General features: G+C 43.7%; 1 protein-coding gene across 1 annotated transcript; it reads left to right on the plus strand.

Moving 5' to 3' along the window:
- Nucleotides 1-634: 634 nt before the first annotated feature.
- enpp6 (ectonucleotide pyrophosphatase/phosphodiesterase 6) lies at nt 635-23659 on the plus strand. Its single transcript, XM_061291293.1, has 8 exons — nt 635-956; nt 18854-19033; nt 20710-20821; nt 21205-21346; nt 21443-21622; nt 21687-21824; nt 21990-22116; nt 23019-23659. Exons 1-8 carry the CDS (start codon nt 719-721, stop codon nt 23234-23236), a joined length of 1335 nt encoding a protein of 444 aa, XP_061147277.1. The 5' UTR covers nt 635-718; the 3' UTR covers nt 23237-23659.
- Nucleotides 23660-24976: the final 1317 nt, after the last annotated feature.

Below are 24976 nucleotides of genomic sequence, written 5' to 3' on the forward strand. Positions count from 1 at the left end.
TATGGACATTTAACATGGATTAAATTTTGGTTCATCCAATAAAATTAGGAGTAACAGCAAATCACTGGCATGATTTGTCTTTTAACAAAAACAGTCATGCAATCATGAAAAGTTTGCCTCTTACATTTTAATTAATGTGATGGTCATTGTTGTGGCTTTATGCTCTGATAAACTAGTGTAGTGTTGTCACTTATAGTGGGTTGCTTATTGATTGCTCTAACACGATAACACACGGAGGCAAGGATGCAGTACGAGCCGATCTTTACTGGGTGCTCCGTCACGACTACACACAGAGCTCACCACACGATCACTGAACCTCCAATACGGACAGACAAACACAGTCGAGCACTGAGTGCTCGATCCAATCTACCACAGTCATCGCATTGGCTAGGGCCGCCCCTGGCGAAACAGGACTGTCAGCCCAATAAAGTTGATTTCCTTCATGTAGCAAGCTTATGACAGTATCACAAATGAAACGTGAATTGACAAATTTAAATGAACAAGGTGGCTTCAGAGTGGTCATACGAAACTAAATGGAAACTTACCTGTTTTTCTGGTGCAGTAGCGGTGATCAAGGATCATCGGTCAAAGTTTTATTTTGGTCCATGTTGTAACTTCCGGTCCCCCTCCTCGCGAGCACTGGGCAGAATGGTCCTGCTGTCAACGGGTTGCACAGTTCCCAGTTGCCCAATAGCTGAAGAAGAGGAGACAAGCACTCATGGCCTGCTCCACATTTATCTTGGTGTCCGTGCTGCTGCTGATGGCAGCGGGGCAGCTGTGTCTCGCGGTCCATCCACTACTCGTGTTCCTGATCGATGGTTTTCGTTACGACTACATGGACGACCTGAACGCACTACCTGGCTTTAAGGAGCTTGTGTCCAGAGGGGTGAAAGTAGACTCCATGAAGCCGGACTTCCCGAGTTTATCCTACCCGAACTACTACTCATTAATGACAGGTAATTCTGATCGATTTAAATATTGTTCCTTTCTTTTCTAGCTCATATATTTTCATGTTTCATGTTTTTTAGTTTGATCTATTAAAGATTTCACAGTACAGATTTTACCATGAGTTGTAATTTATTGCTACAATGTCTCGGTAATTAAACTCACCTGTTGCTGAACTTAATCCTCAATTTGTAAATATTGTTAAATATATTGCAATATTTCCTAATACATATTATTATCATCAATATTACTCCAAAAGCTGAGAAATTCGACAAATTACGAAAACTTTAATTGCATGTCTTCTGATTAAAAAAATTGAGAAAACAAAAAGTGTCGTAAGCATGCTAAATATTCTTTAAAATAGGGAGCAGGAGTTGGCTTCTTGGTGCCATCTCCTGGCAGATTTTCTCATTTTAGTTTATTTCTACCGGTATGCCTTCACGACCCAGCTGTCAACTAAACTGTATTTATAGAACTCTTTAAAAAGACCATCGCTGCTGCATTCAAAGTGCTGTACAGCAAAAATAACTTATTCACTGACAAATATAGACTCCTAGCTGTAGAAACGTTAACACTTGGCCAATTATTATGTCAATAAAATTAAATAGAACATGGAAATATCCCCTTGACTACAGACAGAACTGAGTTGTGGCCAGGGTGCCGCCCTAGAATATTTAGTTTGTTTCCATTTTCATCACTTAATTGTGAGAACCGTTTGACATTCTCCTGCGGGATGTTTGTGGTCATGGTTTTTTTTTTTCATTTTTCTAAAACAGAAGTGATAAAATGTTCTAATTTATAAAACAGTCTTTGAAGTATTTCGTTGTGTCTCTCTGCTTGTCTCTCACTCCCCTCTCTCTTCATTAAACATGCCAAACAACAGCTGGACAAGTCTGTAAAAGAATTTCATTTGTACAAAACATGTAGTAGGCTAGCATTGGCAAGCATTTGCAGTGGGTTGAGGCCAATACCTCCCCAACATTTGTAAAATCTGACAACCAAAACATTAAGCAAGGTCACAGTGTAGGTGATTTTTTTTTTGATTTTCTTTCCCCTTAACCCTTTGAAAAACATTAGGTCCTATTAACTTTATACATCTAAGTTACACATACTTAGAAGCTGGTGATGTAAAGAATGCAAAAAGCATTCAAATACGCTTAGCACGTTCGCCTCACAGTTCATAGGTGCAGGGTTTAATTTCGGCTTCAACCTCCCTGTGTGGCGTTTGCATGTTCTCCCCGTGCCTGCATGGGTTTCCTCTGGGTACTCCGGTTATTTCCCACATCCCAAAAACATTCATGGTAGGCCAAGTGACCACTACTGTGTGAAATGTTGTCCGTCTGTGTGTGCCGTGCGATTGGCTGGCAACAAGTTCAGGATGTACCCAGCTTACTCCCAGGAGTCAGCCTACACCTGCGACCTTTGTGAAGAAAACCGGTTCAGAAATTCGATGGATATTTGATATGTTAACGGAATAATCAATAGAATAATCAATTCTGAAAATATTCAATAGTGACAGGCTGACAGATCTACACAAGTCCAAATAAAAAATCGATACATAGGTTAATTATGTCATTTCTGCTGGTATCTACTGGAACAGCAATTTATTTTCCAAGTGTTATAGCTCAGTGATCCCCAACCTTTGTTGCGCCACGGAACGGTTACGTGTCAGAAATATTTTCGCTGACAGTAAAGTTACTGCTCTTTATCCTCATTGAACCAGACTTATCTTGATTGATCTTGAGTGCCCAGAATGATATCGGTACGAATGTGAGGATGAATGCACCATGCATTGAGTAATAATATAAAAAGTACCAATGTGACATTCATGGATAACGTAGGCTGTAAACATTTGACATAAAACAACTCTCACTCAGAGTTTTATTGACATCTATCTGGGAATTATTTCTGTTGATCATTAAAGAGGCAAGTAGCTAAATTCATTTGAATTTTGACCTTTGCTACCTTGCAATGTAGTCAAAGATCGTTCCATATCAGAGCCAATGTCACTTCTGATGGAACAAACCACTCATAACGGTATTAAGGCAACAGGTTTGATTCGTGGGAAAAATGAGTCATTTTAAATGGCATAGTGTAGTTATTCAAATCAAAATTGTGTATTGTATTACATCAACATAAAAATATAATTTGAATCTGCCTGCCTCATTGCCTCGTTAACTAGCCTGTCACCACATAATATGCAAAGTCACCTGTGGCAATAAATCCATATTTTAAGTAGGACTCCAGAAATTTTCTTTTAAATGAAGCTTTCCTTTTCATAGAAGTCGTAGCCTCTTCTTCCGTCTCTTCATTGAGCTTTTTTCCCTTTCCGAAGAAGCTTTCCAAACATCTCTGTTTCTTGCTCATTTTTGCTTGCTTCGCGGGCTCGACTGAGTTGACATGTCACGTGACCGAGATGAGCGTCTTGACCTGAATTAACCTGTGTCAAGAGACACAGCTGCACCGACGGATGGATCCAGAATGCTTGCATCATGTATCAGACTGTCCATAAACGAAACCACAACCTGTCCGGAAGAAGGCCTAGCAGAGGCTGTACTTCCTGAGACAGCTCAAGAAGTTCAACCTGCCGCGAGAGCTTCTGAAGACCTTCTACACTGCCATCATCCAGTCTGTCCTCTGCACCTCTATCACTGTCTGGTTTGGATCGGCCTCCAAACAAGACAAGCACAGACTACAACGGACAATCAGAACTGCAGAAAAGATCATTGGAATCAACCTCCCATCTATCCAAGACTTGTACCTGTCCAGGACCAGGAATCGGGCAAGGAACATCTCTACAGACCCTTCTCACCCGGGTTGCAGTCTGTTTGAACTACTCCCCTCCGGACGGCGTTATAGAGCTCGGTACGCCAAAACCAGCAGACACAGAGACAGCTTCTTCCCCCAGGCTGTTGCTCTGATGAACTCACACCACTCATAGAGTCTCAGAGACATTGTTGTGCAATAACATCCTGCTCCTCACACCTTTTTGAATTTGTCTACACTGTTTTTGCCATTATTCACATGTCCTGAATGTTGTTAGTCACCTAAATGTTGAACAGAGGGTGTGTTTCTACCGAAGTCAAATTCCTTGTTTGGCACGCTCAAACATGGCGAATAAAAAACTCTTGGATCTTGAATCTTGAATCTTGAACAAACTCTGTCAACTCATCCCAATCTGTACTCCCAGCCACACCCACACCACCAGGAATAGAAATCTAATCATTGGGAAAAAACGGAAACCAAAATCTACAAGCTTTAGTATTCTGTGCAGAGGGCCACAGATTTGGAATGAGCCTGATGAAACACTAAAAATTTTGCAATCCATATCCATCTTCAAGGCAAATCTAAAAAAGCAACTCCTATCAATGTATATTTAATGTGCTGGTTATAAATTGCATGAACACCCGTGTCCTGTTGTTAATATATTAGTTGTTAATTTATAAATTGCAAATGTACTTTACATCAAATCCAGAGTAACCAGAATACTGAGGTTGTCTATTGCTTGTCGTATGGTTGTTGTGTGCTGTACCTTGTTGTGTGTTTATTATTGTTGTATGTTGTCCAAAATGTAAGGATATCTGGCCAATATCTGATACTTATGGGAAACCAGGCCCCCTATTAAAAGCTTTAAATAGCTTGCTTGGGGTGACCTTTTCACGCATCCGGAATTACTGTTTGTTGTTCCATGTTGTATGCCTTGGATATCGCATGAATAAACTCAAACTCAAACTCAGAATTGGGAGAGAATCGCACATTTTTTACATTTTTCAAAATAAATTCTTACTCATTTTTGCTAGCTCGACTGGGAAAACATGTCACGTGACCGGGACGAGCGTCTTGACCTGAATTAATTGATCATCGATAATTATTATTTTTTTTTTTCTGTGCGGCTTGGCGGCCCGGTACCAAGTGACCCACGGACCGACCGGTACCGGTCCGCAGACCGGGCGTTGGGGGCGCTTGTTATAGCGCACTCGCATAGATAGATAAACAAAGGTACTTTATTTGTTCCTTTTTGTCCAGAACAATCAAATGAATATTTCCCACACGTTCCTCCTATATGTGGGTTTCTTCTTATAGGCCTTGCTCATCTTCCTACCACATTCCAAAATGTGTGTTGCTATCTTAACTGTACACTCTTAATTCTCAGTGGTTCGAAATGCAAGCTAGTGTGAATGGTGGTTTTTTTTCCTACCCTAAGATGGACTCCCAATTAGTCCCAGTTGTATCTTTGACATGACTGCTGAACTTGCAAATAAACCACAGTATTGGTGCGTTTGGAGTTGGACAAAAATAAGATATTGAAGTTACATTTATTATAAAATGCTTCGCTTCAGCACCTGACATGTTATTGTTTAATGGCCGTTGGTGTAAAATTTACAATCTATAGAGAATGTCAGTCTTGTTTGTTATGTGTCAGAGGCGTAGCCAGGAATTTTTGCAGTAGGGGCGCACGCCCACAGGAAAAAAAATCTAACCCACGCCGTTTGCTGATTGCTAAAACAACATCCGGGTCAGGGAGGCAAACGGTGAATGGATAACATCGCGCACATAGAATAGCGCAAGCACATTCGCGCAAGACCGAAAGAAAAAAACGGCATGAAAATGAAGAATCGAAAAAGCTAAATTTTTTTCAACCGGGGCGCAGGGAGTCCGAACCGGGGCGCCGCCCCGGCTCGCCCCGGCTCGGCTACGCCTCTGTTATGTGTGGTGTAATGATTGACATTTCATAATGTATCATTAAAGTTACTGCTCTTTATCCTCATTGAACCAGACTTATCTTGATTGATCTTGAGTGCCCAGAATGATATCGGCACGAATGTGAGGATGAATGCACCATGCATTGAGTAATAATATAAAAAGTACCAATGTGACATTCATGGATAACATAGGCTGTAAACATTTGACATAAAACAACTCTCACTCAGAGTTTTATTGACATCTATCTGGAAATTGTTTCTGTTGATCATTAAAGAGGCAAGTAGCTAAATTCATTTGAATTTTGACCTTTGCTACCTTGCAATGTAGTCAAAGATCGTTCCATATCAGAGCCAATGTCACTTCTGATGGAACAAACCACTCATAACGGTATTAAGGCAACAGGTTTGATTCGTGGGAAAAATGAGTCCTTTTAAATGGCATAGTGTAGTTATTCAAATCAAAATTGTGTATTGTATTACATCAACATAAAAATATAATTTGAATCTGCCTGCCTCATTGCCTCGTTAACTAGCCTGTCACCACATAATATGCAAAGTCACCTGTGGCAATAAATCCATATTTTAAGTAGGACTCCAGAAATTTTCTTTTAAATGAAGCTTTCCTTTTCATAGAAGTCGTAGCCTCTTCTTCCGTCTCTTCATTGAGCTTTTTTCCCTTTCCGAAGAAGCTTTCCAAACATCTCTGTTTCTTGCTCATTTTTGCTTGCTTCGCGGGCTCGACTGAGTTGACATGTCACGTGACCGAGATGAGCGTCTTGACCTGAATTAACCTGTGTCAAGAGACACAGCTGCACCGACGGATGGAATTGGGAGAGAATCGCACATTTTTTACATTTTTCAAAATAAATTCTTACTCATTTTTGCTAGCTCGACTGGGAAAACATGTCACGTGACCGGGACGAGCGTCTTGACCTGAATTAATTGATCATCGATAATTATTATTATTTTTTTTCTGTGCGGCTTGGCGGCCCGGTACCAAGTGACCCACGGACCGACCGGTACCGGTCCGCAGACCGGGCGTTGGGGGCGCTTGTTATAGCGCACTCGCATAGATAGATAAACAAAGGTACTTTATTTGTTCCTTTTTGTCCAGAACAATCAAATGAATATTTCCCACACGTTCCTCCTATATGTGGGTTTCTTCTTATAGGCCTTGCTCATCTTCCTACCACATTCCAACATGTGTGTTGCTATCTTAACTGTACACTCTTAATTCTCAGTGGTTCGGAATGCAAGCTAGTGTGAATGGTGTTTTTTTTTTCCTACCCTAAGATGGACTCCCAATTAGTCCCAGTTGTATCTTTGACATGACTGCTGAACTTGCAAATAAACCACAGTATTGGTGCGTTTGGAGTTGGACAAAAATAAGATATTGAAGTTACATTTATTATAAAATGCTTCGCTTCAGCACCTGACATGTTATTGTTTAATGGCCGTTGGTGTAAAATTTACAATCTATAGAGAATGTCAGTCTTGTTTGTTATGTGTCAGAGGCGTAGCCAGGAATTTTTGCAGTAGGGGCGCACGCCCACAGGAAAAAAAATCTAACCCACGCCGTTCGCTGATTGCTAAAACAACATCCGGGTCAGGGAGGCAAACGGTGAATGGATAACATCGCGCACATAGAATAGCGCAAGCACATTCGCGCAAGACCGAAAGAAAAAAACGGCATGAAAATGAAGAATCGAAAAAGCTAAATTTTTTTCAACCGGGGCGCAGGGAGTCCGAACCGGGGCGCCGCCCCGGCTCGCCCCGGCTTGGCTACGCCTCTGTTATGTGTGGTGTAATGATTGACATTTCATAATGTATCATTAAAGTTACTGCTCTTTATCCTCATTGAACCGGACTTATCTTGATTGATCTTGAGTGCCCAGAATGATATCGGCACGAATGTGAGGATGAATGCACCATGCATTGAGTAATAATATAAAAAGTACCAATGTGACATTCATGGATAACATAGGCTGTAAACATTTGACATAAAACAACTCTCACTCAGAGTTTTATTGACATCTATCTGGAAATTGTTTCTGTTGATCATTAAAGAGGCAAGTAGCTAAATTCATTTGAATTTTGACCTTTGCTACCTTGCAATCGTAGTCAAAGATTGTTCCATATCAGAGCCAATGTCACTTCTGATGGAACAAACCACTCATAACGGTATTAAGGAAACAGGTTTGATTCGTGGGAAAAATGAGTCCCTTTAAATGTCATAGTGTAGTTATTCAAATCAAAATTGTGTATTGTATTACATCAACATAAAAATATAATTTGAATCTGCCTGCCAGAACCTGACAAAGTGCAAATAGTTTTCAACAATATTTTCTACTTCAGCAATCACAACTTGGCTAGAACATCTGTTGGAACAGATTGTGTAAATACTGAGAAGGTTTTAGCTTGTTTACTTTTCAAACATTTCTGGTGCTCACCAACTCCTTGCTCCACAGGCACTGCTCATGCATATATTATCACTCTTTTAAACTGTAGCGCCATAGGCTTACCGTAAATTCCGGACTATAAACCGCACCGGACTATAAGCCGCACCAGCTAAAATTGGGGGATATTTTAGTTTTTTCTTATATAAGCCGCACCGGACTATAAGCCGCACGCCCACACACATATTTTACAAAGAAAGACCGTTTACAGAAAGCCTTTTTAAAGTTTTCATAACATACTTTAACATGTCTTTCTAAACATTGCCTGTGACGCAGCAGTAGTACCGCAGCAACACGGAAGTGTGCACGCGAGTTATTAACAAAGAAAGACTGGACACAGAAAGCTTTTTTAAAGTTTTAAGAACATACCTTAACATTTCTTTCCAAACACTGCCTGTGACGTGGCAGTAATACCGCAGCAACACGGAAGTAACACAAGACTAATGGGACTGGATTAAAAAAAACATACCCGGTAAAAGTCACTGAGACGCGGCGGTAACACAGCAGCAACACGGTAGTACAGCACCAACAGGGCTCGTTAAAAAACATACCAGTAAAAGTAAAAAAAGAGCTTCATCGTCTTCATCTTCCTCCTGTGCACCGAAACCACAAAACACAAACTAGGACGTCTTCTTCAGTGCATTATCTCTTCTTCGTCTGTCTCGCTCTTGCTTTCTGCTAGAGCGCCCCCTGGAGGCCGTAAAAATCCATAAATATGACGCGCCGCGCCGCCATTTAAGCTCTATTTCCCTCTTTGACAGCCAAATCGATTGCTTTTAACTTAAAAGCTGCATCAAATGCATTTCTTCGTGTGTTTTCCATGATGAGGGTGTGTGCGTGATCCGCGAAATGTTCAAAACACAAACTAGCACGTCTTCTTCGGCGCATTATCTCTTCTTCGTCTGTCTCGCTCTTGCTTACTGCTAGAGCGCCCCCTGGAGGCCGTAAAAATCCATAAATACGCCGCGCCGCCATTTAAGCCTCGGGGTTCAAAGTAACCTTCTGAATAAAATGCATTAAAAGGTCACGTTCATTACAACTTGTTTTTGGTGATCAAAATGTCAGAAGAATTGAATTTAAATGCTGATTGATTGGGTTTTAATACAATGCAGATGGTCCAAACAGCACCACTACTTTGTGTAATCTCTGAGACACATGGCAGAGTAAGAGAAAGGGTTTAGAGCCCTTTGACGCAGGTCACCTAGCGTGCATTCCTACTAAAGCTCATAATAGTCACAAGCAACACAGCCAGAATAAGCAGCAGCCATAGTCGTGTTTCAAAATAGTATTTTTGTTGTTGTTTTTTTCAAGATACTGCAGTGTATAAAAGTGATCAAGTCATCACAAAAATCATGAAAAAAATCCTTATATAAGGCGCACCTGACTATAAGCCGCAGGGTTCAAAATTTTGGAAAGAAGTCGCGGCTTATAGTCCCGAATTTACGGTAATTGTTTTTGAGGGTGTAAACCTCTTCTTAATGGAGCCTTCAATAAAAAAACAAAATAACTGCTCACTTTCTTAGGTACACCAATTCAAGTACCAAACACACAGTAGCAGCAACAGCAGTATTTACGCAAGTAGACATTGTATCACAGTAGTGACAAACAATATTTTAAGCGACTTTGAGTCAGGTAGTTTGTCACCAAAAGTATTTTAAGAACTGCCAGCTGACCTAAATTTATTTTACAGCCACACCCAAACAGACATTTATACAGAATAGTCTGGAAAAAAGAAAATATTAAATGAGTTGGATTTTTTTCTGTTGAGGTCAGTTATTGCAAAATTGTCTGACTTGTTGGCCACAATGCTAATTTAGCTTTAAATGCCACAACATAGGTGAAGTCACTGATGATGTCTCATCCATCTACATATATCCATTATCCGAACCGCTTCTCCTTACGAGGGTCGTGGGCATGCTGGAGCCTCTCCTCGCAGCTTGCTGCCAGGCAATCAGGATACACATGGACAAAAAAAATGTTCACACTCACAAAGGACAACACAGAGCAATTTCAAGCATGGGGTAGAACATGCAAACTCCACACAAAAAGGCTGGAACCCGGAGTTGAATCCACAAGCGCTGTGACTCCGGCATGCTAACCAGTCAATCGTCATGCCACAATTTTTATGTATGTCAAATTCAATGAGAATTAGGCCTGTTAAGATTATCTGGCAAAGATATCACTCGTTATGAATAGGGTTGTCACTATCAAATCGTTTTAGAATTAGAATATTGATTAACCTAGTAATCTAACATTTTATATTGGATGAAAATGTATCACAAAACCATTTTCCCCATTGACAGTTGTTTATTGTGTATTGTGCTTAGTAATTTAGAAAACAAAATAACCATTAAACAATGTCATACAAGAGGGATAAATTTACTCAACAAACTGATTCAGTCACTGGTGCGATTATTGTTTTCTGAAGTGAAAGCAGAAGTTTTCATAATGACCACAAAAAATAATGAATAATTACTGTTGACAGGCTGACATTGGAGGATTTGGACAATTCTAAGGTAAATATGTCACTTAACGATTACTTGATTATTAAGATACATTAATTTCGATTAAGTTGGACTGCTCTAGTAGTGAATGTATTGTTGCCTTCTTAAATGACTTATAATGAGATTTCCCTTGGGACAGAGGCAATTAGAAAAATTGAGTACATTTAAAGTTGTTTTATCAACAGCAATAAGGGAGACATGCTGCTGTATGAAAAGCCGCTTGCATTTGTTCAGCTAGACTGACAAGTAATGACACCAATTGTTGGAGACCCCTCTCCTCCTCCTTGTGAGCAATCATGCAGAACGCTGATGACACAGTTATTACAGTCCGGGAACTGACTGCATGTTCATTACAGATCATGCAGTCAGTTCCCGTACTGTAACCACAATGCTGAAAACAGCACAATCCTGCAGGCAACTTGTCAAACGATTATTAAGATAGTAGGCTTAGTATGTGCTAAGATTAAGCTGAAGGAAGGTAAGTGAATGCATCTTTTGCATAGAGTCTCATGGTTTCTGTAAACTATGTAACCTGCCTATAGTCAGGTACGATCGGCTCCAGCTCCCTCGCGGTCCTCATGGAATAGAAAATTGATGGATGGATGATTTTTGGAAACTCAGAGGTGGCATGCTGGAGCTGGTCAAAATGCCGGAGTCCCCCTCCCCCATTCCCGAGTTTAAAATGTCTGCGTATAGCAGTTCACCATGTTTGGGAGCTCTAAAGCAACAATCTGTCCAGGCCAATAGCATACAAGCTGTCAAGCCTATTCCATTGTTGAGCTGCTGATGTATGTGTTTTTTCTGTTCAAACAATCAACTGACTGGACTCACACACAGGCACTAATAGAGAAGCAGTTTCTCTTGCCATCTTTTGGATTGCTGAGAATTTAAATTTGAATGCAGCATATGCATAGTATATGCTGTATTATTAATGATGTAAAATAAGTCTGAAATGACTGTTTTGCACTTCATAGGTAATGAAAATAGAAATTATTATTATTATTATTATACATGTATTTTTTTATTTTATTTCCGTATGCGGCCCTTGGAAGAAAGGTTTGGGACGCACCTGGTCTTGCTTCACCCCCATCTGTCTTATGACTTGATTGGATGGCTAATGTTTGCATAGAGGAGGTTACTCAATGTGCCACCCACAATCCAAAAATATCAATGTGAAGTTTCTGAATAGGTGTGAATGAATGGTTCATTGTGTTTTTCTACTCTACAAGTGAATTTGTAACCAGCATACAAAGTTCAGAGTTCAAAGTTCAAAGTCAGCTTTATTGTCAATCCCTTCATATGTCAAGACACACAAAGAAACCGAAATTCCGTTTCCTCCATCCCACGGTGACGAGACACAGTACACGATAAACATACAATTAGATGACACAAAATAAAAACAAGAAGGCACAAACAATAAATAATAAATAAATAAAATGAGTGATGAATAAATAATAAATAAATAACCCAATAAATAAGAGGAGCAAAACTGAGCCAGTGTGCGTACAGCAGACAGTAAGCATAGCGCTAAGTACAGGACGCTACGCAGAAAGGGTGGGCGAGTTCAGGATCCTAACAGCCTGGAGTATGAAGCTGTTGGAGAGTCTGGTGGTGCGGGAGGGCAGGCTCCTGTACCTCTTCCCAGAGGGCAGAAGCTCAAACAAAGAGTGAGCGGGGTGACTCACATCACTCACAATCGTGGTCGCCTTGCGGGTGAGATGGGACGTGTAAATGTCCTTCAAGGAAGGGAGCAAAGCACCAATTATCTTACCAGCCGTGTTCACTATGCGCTGCAGGGCCTTCAAGTTGTAGTCAATGCAGCCGTCACCCCAAACAGCAATACAGCTGGAGAGGACGCTCTCAATGGTGCCGCGGTAAAATGTAGTCATGACGGCCGGAGGAGCGCTCGCTTGCCTGAGTTTCCGCAGGAAGTACAGGCGACGCTGGGCTTTCTTTGCCAGTGATGCGGTGTTGGTGGACCAGGAGAGATCCTCACTGATGTGCACCCCCAGGAACTTGGCGCTGCTCACTCTCTCCACCACAGCACCGTCGATGGTCAGCGGCAGGTGTTGGGTGTGACCCTTCCGGAAGTTCACAACAATCTCCTTGGTCTTGTCAACGTTCAGCAGGAGGTTGTTGTCCCTGCACCACGTGGTCAGAAGGTCAACCTCCAGCCTGTATTGAGTCTCGTCTCCCTTGGTGATGAGACCCACCAGAGTCGTGTTGTCAGCAACTTTACTATGCGGTTGTCGCTGTAGGTTGCAGTGCAGTCATGCATCAGGAGGGTGAAGAGCAGCGGACTGAGCACGCAGCCTTGGGGGGCCCCCGTGCTCAGCATGATGCTGGCGGAGATTTTGTCGCCAACACGTACCACCTGTGGCCTCTGACAGAGGAAGTCCAGTAGCCAGTTGCAGAGGTAGGTACTGAGGCCCAGCGTGTCAAGTTTGCTGATGAGGCGTTGTGGCACAATGGTGTTGAAGGCAGAACTGGAGTCCACAAACGGCAATCTCACATACGAGTCCCTTCTCTCCAGGTGGGTGAGGGCCGAGTGGAGGGCAGAGCAGATGGCATCCTCAGAGAACCGTTTGGCTCGGTACGCAAACTGGAAGGGGTCAATGGTGGGGGGGGAGAAGGGATCGGATGTGCTCCATGACAAGCCGCTCAAAGCACTTCATAATGATGGGCGTAAGTGCCACGGGGCGGTAGTCATTGAAGCAGGACGGAGCAGGTTTCTTCGGCACAGGTACGATGGTGGCAGCTTTGAAACACGAAGGGACAATGGCCTGCTGCAGGGAAGTGTTAAAGATGTCCGTGAAGACACCCGTCAGCTCACCAGCGCAGTCCTTCAGCGCTCGACCCGGAATGTTGTCAGGGCCCGCCGCCTTACGGCAAGCGCCCTGAGCATTGAGCAGACGGACGTCGCCTTCAAAGCTCTGCAGCGCGGGCTTGTAATTCGTGATGGTCTGAATGCCCTGCCAAAGTCTCCGTGCGTCCCTGCTGTCCTTGAAGTGGGCGGTAATTTTGCACGAGAACGCCCTCTTTGCTTCTTTGATGCCCCGGGACAGGTCGGCCCTCGCAGTCCTCAAGCCAGCCTCATCCCCCGCTCTAAAGGCTTTGTCCCTGGCCCTCAGCACCCTGAAGACTGCACCTGTCAGCCATGGCTTCCGGTTAGCCCGAGTGACGATGGATTCTGAGAGAGTCACATCATCAATGCACTTCCTGATGTAGGAGGAAAGAGTCAGTATACTCCTCAATGTCTGTCCGATCGTCGCAAGTGGCAGCCCTCCTAAACATGTCCCAGTCAGTAGAGCCAAAGCAGTCACGAAGCGCATCAGAGGCACCCTCAGGCCACACCCGTACCTGTTTGCGAACTGGCCTGGACGCTCTCACCATTTGTCTGTATGCGGGCAAAAGCATAACAGTGATATGGTCAGAAAGTCCAAGATGGGGGAGGGGGGTGGCTTTGAAAGCTCCTTTATGCGAAGAGTAGACCAGGTCCAGGAAGCTGTCGCCACGCGTAGGAAAATTAACATGCTGGTGAAGCCTCGGAAAAACAGACTTCAGGTTAGCACGATTAAAATCCCCAGCGAAGATGGTGAAACCGTCAGGGTGCGCTGTCTGTTGTTCACTGACAGCCTGGTACAGTTCACTAAGAGCCGCGATCCTGTCGCCTTCGATGTTGGAAGGCGGGATGTAAACCGCGACTAGCAGAATCGCGGTATACCTTGGCAGGTAAAAAGGACGGCACTTAATGATCACGAACTCCGCCAGAGGCGAGCAGTGCTTGCATACCACTACAGAGTCCCGGCACCATTCGTCATGGATGTAGACGCATATTCCACCGGCACGAGATTTTCCCCCTTGTACAATGGCCCGGTCCGCCCGATGGCACGCTAGCCGCTCCAGATGTACAGCGGAGTCCGGAATGTTGACGGTCAACCAAGTCTCAGTGAACACGAGCACACAGCAGTCACGCACTGTCCGGTTTGTAGATCGCAGCAAGCGAATGTAATCCATTTTGTTGTCCAGCGATCGAACATTCGCCAGAAGAATGGAAGGCGAGCTGGGTTGGCCGCCAGCCTGGCCCGCACGCCTCCGCGCTTGCCCCTCTTCAGCCTCCTTGCACACCACTTTCGATGCTTCCCAACCGGGGGAGGAATAGCAGAGGAGTCCGGCGACGCTTCAGGACGTAGCAGTCCGAGCTCCTTTAATGTCCCCGCATCAAAGTCCAGAACTCGACAAAACTCGCTTTCGCCGATGTCGAGCAGAACCTGCCTGCCGTAACTGTAGCACGACTCAGTACGACGAGACAAACACATAAAACTGCCGGACAAACACTCATTAGACGAACAAAACACCGTTCGGGCGGGACAGAGAGAGGTCGCTGCGTATGCACGCGCCGCCATCTTCTTAACAGTGAAACCTCTACTTTCGAATTCCTACACTTAGGCATATCGAGATACGAATCTGAACCTCAAGATTCTTATGCCTCCACTTACGAAACAAATTCGACATCGGAACCCGTGAGCGACACTGTCATAGCGTGTCAGGTGACATCGTGTATGTACGTGTCTCTCCCCTTCGCTCTGCCACTTCCTGTGTTTGTCTCAGCGTGCGTTAGCATATTGACTAGTTCATATCTCCGAAGAAAGCTAGTGCAAAAAGCTGCGAGGAAGTTAGAAGAGGGTGTAGCAAATGTACGTACACGATTCTCCCACTTTCCCCTACCAACCCCGTCTCTCAAGCACCTACTTTTATGGCAAGGTACTTTCAAGGTAAAGCACTTAAACCTGCACTTTACATTTTGCATTCATCCTTATCTCTCTCGGTCGTCCTCAGACGAGCTTCCATGCCTCTACTTAAAAACATTCCTACCTACGAACGCAATCACAGAACGAATTAAGTTCGTAAGTAGAGGTTTTACTGTACTAGGGGTGTAACGATACATCGATACACAAGAGAAGCTGCCTTGAGTCTACCGACTGGGAAGTTTTCTACAGTGATCATGGCGAGGACATCGACGCCCTCACTGACTGCATCACGGACTACATTAATTTCTGCGTTGAGAGCACAATACCTACTAAGAGGGTGCGTTGCTACTCAAATAACCACCCCTGGATGACCCCGCATCTGAAAGCCCTTATCAACAAGAAGTGGTGGGCGTTTAGACGCGGGGACAGAGAGGAGCAGAAGAGGCTGCAGCATCTGCTCCAGAGGACGATCCGCGAAGCAAAGCGGGAGTTCGCTAGGAAGGTGGAGGAGGAACTCGCACAGAGGAACGTGCGGGATGTGTGGCGTGGCCTGAGGACTATGTCTGGTTCTGGACGGAGAGCGTGTGGCAGCATTAACGGGGATCAACGCTGGGCGGATGAGCTTAACCAGCACTTCAACCGTTTTGGCCTGTCCCCACTCCCTCTCACCCCCTTGTCCGCTGCCCCCCCCAGCCTCCCATTGCCTGGATACCTGGATCCACCCCCCCCGCCTGCCTCATGGACAATCAACCCACTCCCCCCTGCTTCATGGCCACTTAACACCCTCCCGCCCACCACATGGACAATCACCCATCTCCCCCAATGACTCACCACGGCCTTCAACCTCATCTCAGCCCCCTCCCCTCTCCTTCACTCCTGCTCAGGTGAGGAGAGAGCTGGGGAGGCTGAAACAGAGAAAGGCCCCGGGTCCGGATGGCATCTCCCCCAGGCTGCTACGGACATGTGCTGATGATCTCTGCCATGTTCTGTGCCACCTCCTCAACCTGAGCCTCAGCCTGGCGAAGGTGCCTAGCGCATGGAAGACATCCTCCATCGTCCCAGTTCCCAAAACACCGCACGCCAAGGAACCGGCCCACTTCAGACCCGTCACCCTCACTTCCCACATCATGAAGGTGATGGAACGCCTGGTCCTCAGCCACCTCCGCTCCGTGGTGAGCCCCACTCTGGATCCGCTGCAGTTTGCCTACAAGATCGGCATTGGGGTGGAAGACGCCGTCATCTACCTGCTGCAGCGGACGCTCACCCACCTGGAGTCCGCCGGCAGCGCTGTGAGGGTCATGTTCTTTGACTTCTCCAGTGCCTTCAACACCATCTCGCCGGCCCTGCTACGAGTGAAGCTGCTAGACACTGGAGTGGACCATCACCTCACTGACTGGACCATTGACTACCTCACTAACCGGCCCCAGTACGTGCAACTGCATGGCTGCCGGTCAGAGGTGGTAGTCTGCAGCACTGGAGCACCTCAGGGCACAGTCCTGTCCCCATTTCTTTTCACACTGTACACCTCGGACTTCACGTATAACACTGACATCTGTCATCTCCAGAAGTTCTCCGATGACTCAACTATAGTTGGCTGTATGTCTAAGGGGGGCGAGCTGGAGTACCTGTCGGCCATCAGCGCCTTTGTGGACTGGTGTGAGCACAATCACCTGTGCTTGAACACCAGTAAGACGAAGGAGCTGGTGATTGACTTTAGGAGAGGAGCACCTTCACACTCACCGGTGAACATCCAGGGTCAGGACATTGAGGTCGTGGACAGTTTCAGGTACCTGGGTGTTCACCTCAACAATAAACTGAAGTGGACGGATCACATGAACGCCGTCTACAAGAAGGGACAGAGCCGCCTCCATCTCCTGAGGAGACTCAGCTCCTTTGGAGTGAGCAGGCCTCTGCTAAAAACCTTCTATGACTCAGTGGTAGCTTCTGCTATCCTCTACGCTGTGGTCTGTTGGGCTCCGAGCAGCACAGAGAGGGATAGGAAGAGGCTCAACAAACTGGTTAGGAGGGCCAGCTCTGTGGTGGGCTGCCCTCTAGACACTGTTGAGGAGGTGGGCGAGAGGAGGGTGCTAGCCAGGCTAGCATCCATCAGGAACAACCCCTCTCACCCACTGCATCTGACCTTGGAGAACTTGAGCAGCTCCTTCAGTCAGGGACTCAGACTCCCCCCGTGTAAGAAGGAACGCTACTGCAGCTCCTTCATCCCCACCGCAATCAGTCTGTACAATGACAACCTGTAAACACATCCTTCTGTGCAATACTTTCCCCATAACGTGCAATTCTTCCAATGTGCAATATCCTCTGCCACACAATGCCTAGATCTATTTCACTTCCATAACCCGTGCACTATTTCTTTTATTTCCTTTATTAGCATTACTAAACTCATACACTTCATACACTTTACGACACTTTACCACTACTTTTTTATCTTCTTCTTTTTGTAAATATTCATAGCTTATATTTTTAGTTTTACTACAATTTTTGTTATTTTTCCATATTTTTCTTTTTATATTGTATTGTATTCTATTTTCTATGCCGGAGGACTACGGTCCAGAAGTCTCTTTTTGCACCTTTATCCCCCTACTTGTACCTTCCTGTAAATTGGGCTGTTGTTACATGCAGTTTCTCACACGTGAGATTAATAAAGTTCCTCTTATTGATTAATCGATATAATGCTCTACGATTTATTGGCATCGATGCTAAACGTAAAGATCGATTTATATTGCCGTGTTTGACCTCGGACATTAGACGCGACTTTATTTTAAAATCCAGTTCATTGTTGCTTGCTTCCTCTTTCCGGGAGTAGTGCGCCCGGCGTTGTTGTGTTGTGAGCAGAGCAGGCACGTGAAAGGGGAGTCGACAACTAGTATGCGGCTCCTGGGCTGGTGCTATGGCTAGAAGACGAGGAAATTGGCTCCCCTTTAGGCTTCAAGTCATTCGTTTGGAAGCACTTTGGATTCCAAAGAAAAGATGGCTCAACCGACAAGACACGTGCAGTTTGTAAATCCTGCCATGCGGTGATCCAATATTCAGGGAGCACAAATCTCGCCGCACATTTAAAGAAAAAACACGACATCAAAGTTCAGTGTTAAAATAAGCACTTTGTATACTACAATACTCTTGTAATTTCCTAAATAAAGAGTTTGCAGTACCTTGTTGATTTTGCGTATGAATTGTTATAAATCAGGATATTGTTCTATATTTTTTATTAAAAAAAAAAAAATCGATCGTAGAGCACTATATCGCGATATATTGTGAATGAATCGCAGCAGGCTTTAAGATATCGGCAAATATTGTATCGTAGTTCCTTGTATCGATATTATATCGTATCGTGACAAAACCCGCGATTTACACCCCTAGTACCCACCTCTCAGACAGTTTGGAGGGATAGACTCCAGCTCACCTGCAACCCTATGAGGACAAATGCTCTAGAAAATCGCTGATGTTGGATGATGAATATAATTTCTTTTTCACAGGCCGTCACTGTGATGTCCATCAGATGACTGGAAACTACATGTGGGACGAATCCTCTGGAAAGGAGTTTCTGATCGGGCTCAATTCCGACAGCAGGTTGCCTTTATGGTGGAATGGATCAGAGCCACTATGGGTCACTTTGCAGAAGCTTGGAAAGAAAGTTTTTATGTACTACTGGCCAGGTAGTTACACACAATTTCACCCTGATGAACATGCTCTTATGCATTTTAAATTAAAAGAGAAATATAATTGTCCCCTCTGTGAGTTGTCACCTTTCTGTGGTGGAAGGGTTTGTGTGTCCCAGGGATCTTAGGAACTAAGTTGTCTGGGGCTTTATGCCCCTGGCAGGGCCACCCAGGTCCTAGGTGAGCGACCAGACAAAGGCAGGCTCAAAAGACCGTTTATGATGGGTGGCTGATGCGTCGGTTCAGAAGTCGAAAATTGGTTCGTAAGGCTCAAAATCTCATTTGTATCTCGAAAAATCCGTAAATATAGGCGTTAATAAGTAGAGGTACCACTTGTTGGTGGTGCTCTGGGAGTGTGGATTATCGGCTGTGCGATCAGTGGCAGTCAGTAGAATCTGTTTAAAGTGTGGGTTGGACTCCGCGAAGGCTGCCCTCTGTCACTGATTCTCTTCATTTTCTTTATGGACGGAATTTCTAGGCGCAGCCAAGGCGTTGAGGGTCTTTGGCTTAATGGACCCAGTATTAAATCTCTGCTTTTTGCAGCTTCTCCAAGCCACGATCTTCAACTCTCACTGGAACGGTTCACAGCCAAGTGTGAAGATGCATGCAGGACAACATGCATGCTAGATAAATTAAAGACTCGGAATTGTCTATAGACCCCTCTCTCTGATTTCACATTTGTACTCTGTGTGCAAAGGCGGCCATGTTAGTGGACTCCCAGTGGAGGATACTCAATGTATTGAGTGACTCAGACTATAGAGGCAGACAACAGAGGTGAAATAGTCGCTAAGTCCGTTTTATGTTAACTCACAAAGATGGTGAATGCTTGTGCTGTTCACGTCTGCTGCAATCACTCAGAGCGATATCAAATCATTCTTTGCAGCCAACGTTTTTTACCCAGCCAGACAAAAAGTAATTATAAGAGTCTAGGCTCTTGACAGCATTGAGGTCTTCCCAAGTGTAGACGTCCTTCTTAATAATAAAGTCGTTCACAATGTTGTGATATCTCACTTTAGGGCGTCATTTGACTAGTCTGATTTTTTAAGTACATACTTTTCTTCCAACAAACTTCAGTTGTTTTTTAAATTGAATTTGAACGATAGGTTCCAGTGTGTCGATGTAATGGACGGGTGTCCGTTTTTCACAAAACTCGACATAAGGGAAACAATCACTGATGGAAGTTACAATGGGTAAGGCGTCTCTTGTTTTCCTTCAGCCCTCACATAGCAACCAGAGACTAAGCTTTGTGGGTAATGTGCCATCAGGGAGAAGGGTTTATTGATGTGAAAGCAAGTATGCATGGGTGTTTGTGTACCTCTAGGCTATGTGCCCAGTCCAGGGTCAACCCAGCCTCTCTCCCACAGTCAGTCGAGATCATGACGACTTGTGAATGGATGAATGCAGGGATGGATAATATCAATTCCTTATGTCATAACAAGGTGGACAATGTTCATCAGTTGAATTAAATGAACAAAGTGAGGCTATCATTGTTAAAATCACCCAGTACAGTGCTGTGTCTTTGCAATCATTTCTTTCATGAACTCAGATTCATAACTCAGATACAAATTAACAGTGCTGACCAGGAAGCAGCAGAATCTGCCATGTCGAACAATAAATGCTGTAACTATAGATAAACATCATTAACTCTCACATTTGTCCTTGTGTGTCTGTAGGCTGTGAGGTTGAGATTCTGGGAGTTCGCCCAACATTCTGTGAAGAGTACATCTACAATCCATCAATGGCAAACCTAACGGATTCAATTGAACGTTCTCTCAACATACTCAAGTAAGAATGACATGTCTGTAAAACCCAACTGTCTGGGACAAATGATCTGCAACTACCGAATATGTGTACATTACTTTCACACAGTGGTTGTTTAGTGCGAACTAAATACGTATAGTTATTGTTTTATGGTTTTTACTAGTGATGGGAAAATGAAGCTTCATGAACCAGTTGTTGTATTCTTTGGCTCCTCGAGATGGCAATGTTGGCATAAAGTGAGGGTTTTAAGAAATAGCAAGTCGGTGGGGTTCAGCTCTTCAGTGAACAGAGAGTGCCATCTAGAGGTGTGATTAAACAGAACAACGGGTTCATGAATCATCCTGAAGCTTCATTTGCCCATCATTAGTTTTTACAAGTCGTGTTTAAAAGTCTGTGTGAATGTGTAGGTCAGGTGATGCAAACATGGCAGCAATATATTATGAGAAAATCGACGTAGAGGGACACCACTTTGGTCCAGACTCCCCTCAGATCAAAACAGCACTGCAACAACTGGACACTGCAATGCAGATGCTGAACTCCAAAATTAAGGTGAGTATGCTGTAAATATTGTTACAAATACAGGTTTACCTTTATTTTCTTATGATTATTTGTCATTCACATCTTCTATACTGGCATTTTTTGCAGGAGAAGGACATGTTGAATCAGGTCAACGTTGTGATGTTTTCAGACCATGGCATGACAAAAATTGAATGGATGGACAAGGTGATTGAGTTGGACAAGTATATCAACATGTCAGATGTTGTCAAGATGATGGACAAAGGACCAGTTGTCAGTTTGTGGATCCAAGGAGACAAGTTCCAACAGGTGAGACCAGAATCAGATGCATGCAGATGTGTGCCATTGTTTGTGCCACATGTGTTTGTTGCAGGTGCATGAAGCTTTGTCCAAATTGCCAAACATCCATGCTTATGCCAGAGAGGATATCCCTGACAGCTTCCATTATAAAGCAGGAAAGTTTGTTGCCCCTCTGACACTGGTGGCTGATCCTGGCTGGTTCATCATCCAGGTACATCAACAGTCTTGGTGTACTTTATTTATCATAGTCAAACTAGACAAACCTATATCCACACAAATATTATCAACTGTATATGTGAACTTGTCATTGACATCGTAGTGGTTATGTTTTGTCCAGATATTATATAATATATATTTGTGAATGTGTTCTTCCCAGAATAAGGATAAGCTCCCATACTGGAAAAATGACTCCAGTGGGGAGACCTCGGCATGGCAAAATGGCTGGCATGGTTACGACAATGATTTTAAAGACATGGGCGGCTTTTTCTTGGCAGCAGGACCTGGTATTGACAATAAGTTGTATTTGAACTGTTTAAGTCTCATTTTGCTTCTGACTTTTAAGGCAAAAAACAGCCTGACAAAAGTAGTGGCCTTACATTTCTGTTTAAAGTTGAACCTCGAAGGTGGATGGGATGGAACGTGATTCATTCTATGCCTCCACAACAGAACATAATATAAATTTAATTATCTGTTCCTGAAAAACGTGCGTAAATTCCAGGCAAGGTTTTGCACTACAAGGTAACCAACCACATGACTGCACGCTTTACGTTCCTCATTGTCATGGAACTGCAATCATTCTTCAAAATTCATGTGAACTAGACAGCTAGTAGATAGTAGATATCTACTTATGTCCCTTGCGCCCATGCCCTGCTCTTTTTTGCACTGCCTCTGTAAGCTACAGTGGCCGACAGGGGCAAACGCCCTGCAAACGGGCAAACGTGGCAAACGCAGGAAAAGAAAAGATGCAAACAAAAGTAAGACAAACACACACGTGCAAACTAAAAAAACACAGGAAACAATTGCAAAACAAAAACACGGCAAGGAAGAAAGGCTGCAAGCAAGAGGCCAATCGCTGCAAACACAGGAATGATACAAAAAAAAAAACATAGATGCAAAAAACAATTGCCACAAACTTTCAAAATAAATTTTCTATTTTATAAGTCAGGTGATAAGCAATGAATAATGGGCTGTTTGTGATCTATTTGGTACTAAGTTAATGGGTTCCTTTAGTAAAAGGTAAATGTTTGACTGAAGATGACAATGTTAGACATCTTAAAAATAAGTGTACTGCACAGTCTTACAGGGAGTCTTAAAAGTAAAATTTTAACAGTCTTTATTGTCGTACAAGTGTAAAAATGAGTTAACTGCTCTCAAAATAAGATATTGTCCTCTTCCTTTCATGTAGACTTCAAGCAGAATTTCCGTGCTCTTCCTATCCAATCTGTGGACGTCTATAACGTATTATGTCGGACATTGGGAGTGGAACCTTTGCCAAATAATGGGTCCTGGTCCCGGGTTGAGAATTTCCTCAACAGTTCTGGTGGTCTGCACTTGCCCACAACCCAGTGGATCTGCTGGTTAGCCTTATTAGAAACCCTGCTGGCACTGTGGTATTATTTTTAAAGTGTACAGGCAAAAGAAATGTAACAAGCTACACAGTTTTGCTTGAAACCACCAAGAGCTGGCACATCCATTACGAATCTTGAATGGTGTTTTGGAATTTCTACTGGGATTAGGTTTTAATTGAAGAAATTCCAAACATTCTTAATTGAGTGTGATTTAGAAGGACAAAAAGCCCAGATATGAAAGAAAGTAGAATAGAATACAGATAATATTGATAGTATGAATAGATAGATAGAATGAATACATATTGTTTTTTTAAATTCCAAGTTAATGTCTTTTCTCACCCTGAGATTTTGAAGTGAGGTACATGTTGTCCAGGAAAAATGCAACTATACTGTGCTATAAATATTTTGATATTCAATGCAAATTTCTTTTACTTTCTTTATTGTTCTATAAATAAATTTTCTTTGATTTGAAACATAATTGTGTTGATATTGTCAGCATTTTATTCCATAACAACTTAACGTGTAACTCAGACAGAAATGATGGGCCAATTCACCCGCTGTGCAACATTTATTGTTCATTTCAACACCTGCCGAAGGACAATGACAAAGTTGGACAGTGTTCTCGGTGCGCTGCTCTGTCTAGCATCAGAGTACAATGACTCTTTATGGCAGTCAGCCCCTGCTCTTCGTATAGGCAAGATTCTCCGCGCCCTCTGCTGGCAAAACAAATACCGTTTTTTTCCGTGTATAGTGCGCCCCCATGTATAGTACGCACCCCTAAAAATGGCATGCTGATGCTGGAAAAAAGCTTGTACCCATGTATAATACGCACCCAATTTTTATGAATTTTTTTAAAAAAAAAATTTAATTTTTTTTTTTTTTTTTTAAGTCCCAATGATCGTCACACACGCAGGGAGGCAATGGGTCCCATTTTTATAGTCTTTGGTATGGTCTTAACTAGGCTGGATGTCATTTTTTTTGTTGGCGTTGATTTCTCCGACTGCCCGTAAACGCACCACCGCGCTCCGTGCGCATGGAGCGTGTTTGAAGTGAACAGCAGAGAAGAAAGGAACAAGGCAAAGTGTTGTGAAATAAAATATTACCTGTAATACGGATTTAGGTAGAGAACTGAACTCTCGCTCTTTATATAGCTGACGTGTCTTGCTCATCCGTTCTGCGCATCTGTAATGGCGGCCTCCGTATGATATCCGGTTTGCGTGTGTGCGAGAGCGAGAGAGAGCGAGAGAGAGAGCGCGCGAGAGAACGCTCAACCGTAGCGCGCCGCCGACCGCCCAACTGCACCGGGCTGGTCGATTATTGTGACAGAGCCGTCGCTGAAATTTAGAAGATATTTTTAAAGTCCTGATGTACTTTCTAAAATTTAAGTGGACCTCAGTGCGCACTGCGCAGGGAGCTTAATTTGGTGCGGTCGCGCAACCGCAGCGCGCCGGGCGCTCACTGTCGCATTGCTTAAAGAGCGCCTTTGTGTTTTAGGATGAACAGCAGAGACCAAAGGAACAAGGCAAAGTGTTGTGAAATAAAATATTACCTGTAATACGCATTTTGTTATTTGCTGATTGAAACTGCTAATTAAACTGTGAATTGAAACTAATAGGAAGAAAACAACTCTCGCTCTTTATATAGCTGACGTGTCTTGCGCATCCGTTCTGTGCATTTTATTTCACAACACTTTGCCTTTCTTCTCTGCTGTTCACTTCAAACACGCTCCATGCGACCGCAATGCTCTCGTATCAGACGCTTGCTCGATCACCTGCTCGTTTGCTGTCCCGTGCGC

This window comes from Syngnathus typhle, linkage group LG1, assembly GCF_033458585.1.
Source record: "Syngnathus typhle isolate RoL2023-S1 ecotype Sweden linkage group LG1, RoL_Styp_1.0, whole genome shotgun sequence".
Classification (NCBI taxonomy): domain Eukaryota; kingdom Metazoa; phylum Chordata; class Actinopteri; order Syngnathiformes; family Syngnathidae; genus Syngnathus; species Syngnathus typhle.

What these genes read in the sequence shown, in the direction of transcription:
- enpp6 (XM_061291293.1), top strand. Translation starts at nt 719, where the DNA reads ATGGCCTGCTCCACATTTATCTTGGTGTCCGTGCTGCTGCTGATGGCA. An exon ending in CTACTACTCATTAATGACAG is followed by an intron (nt 957 to 18,853) that starts GTAATTCTGATC and finishes TCTTTTTCACAG; the next exon opens with GCCGTCACTGTGATGTCCAT. An exon ending in TTTCTTGGCAGCAGGACCTG is followed by an intron (nt 22,117 to 23,018) that starts GTATTGACAATA and finishes CCTTTCATGTAG; the next exon opens with ACTTCAAGCAGAATTTCCGT.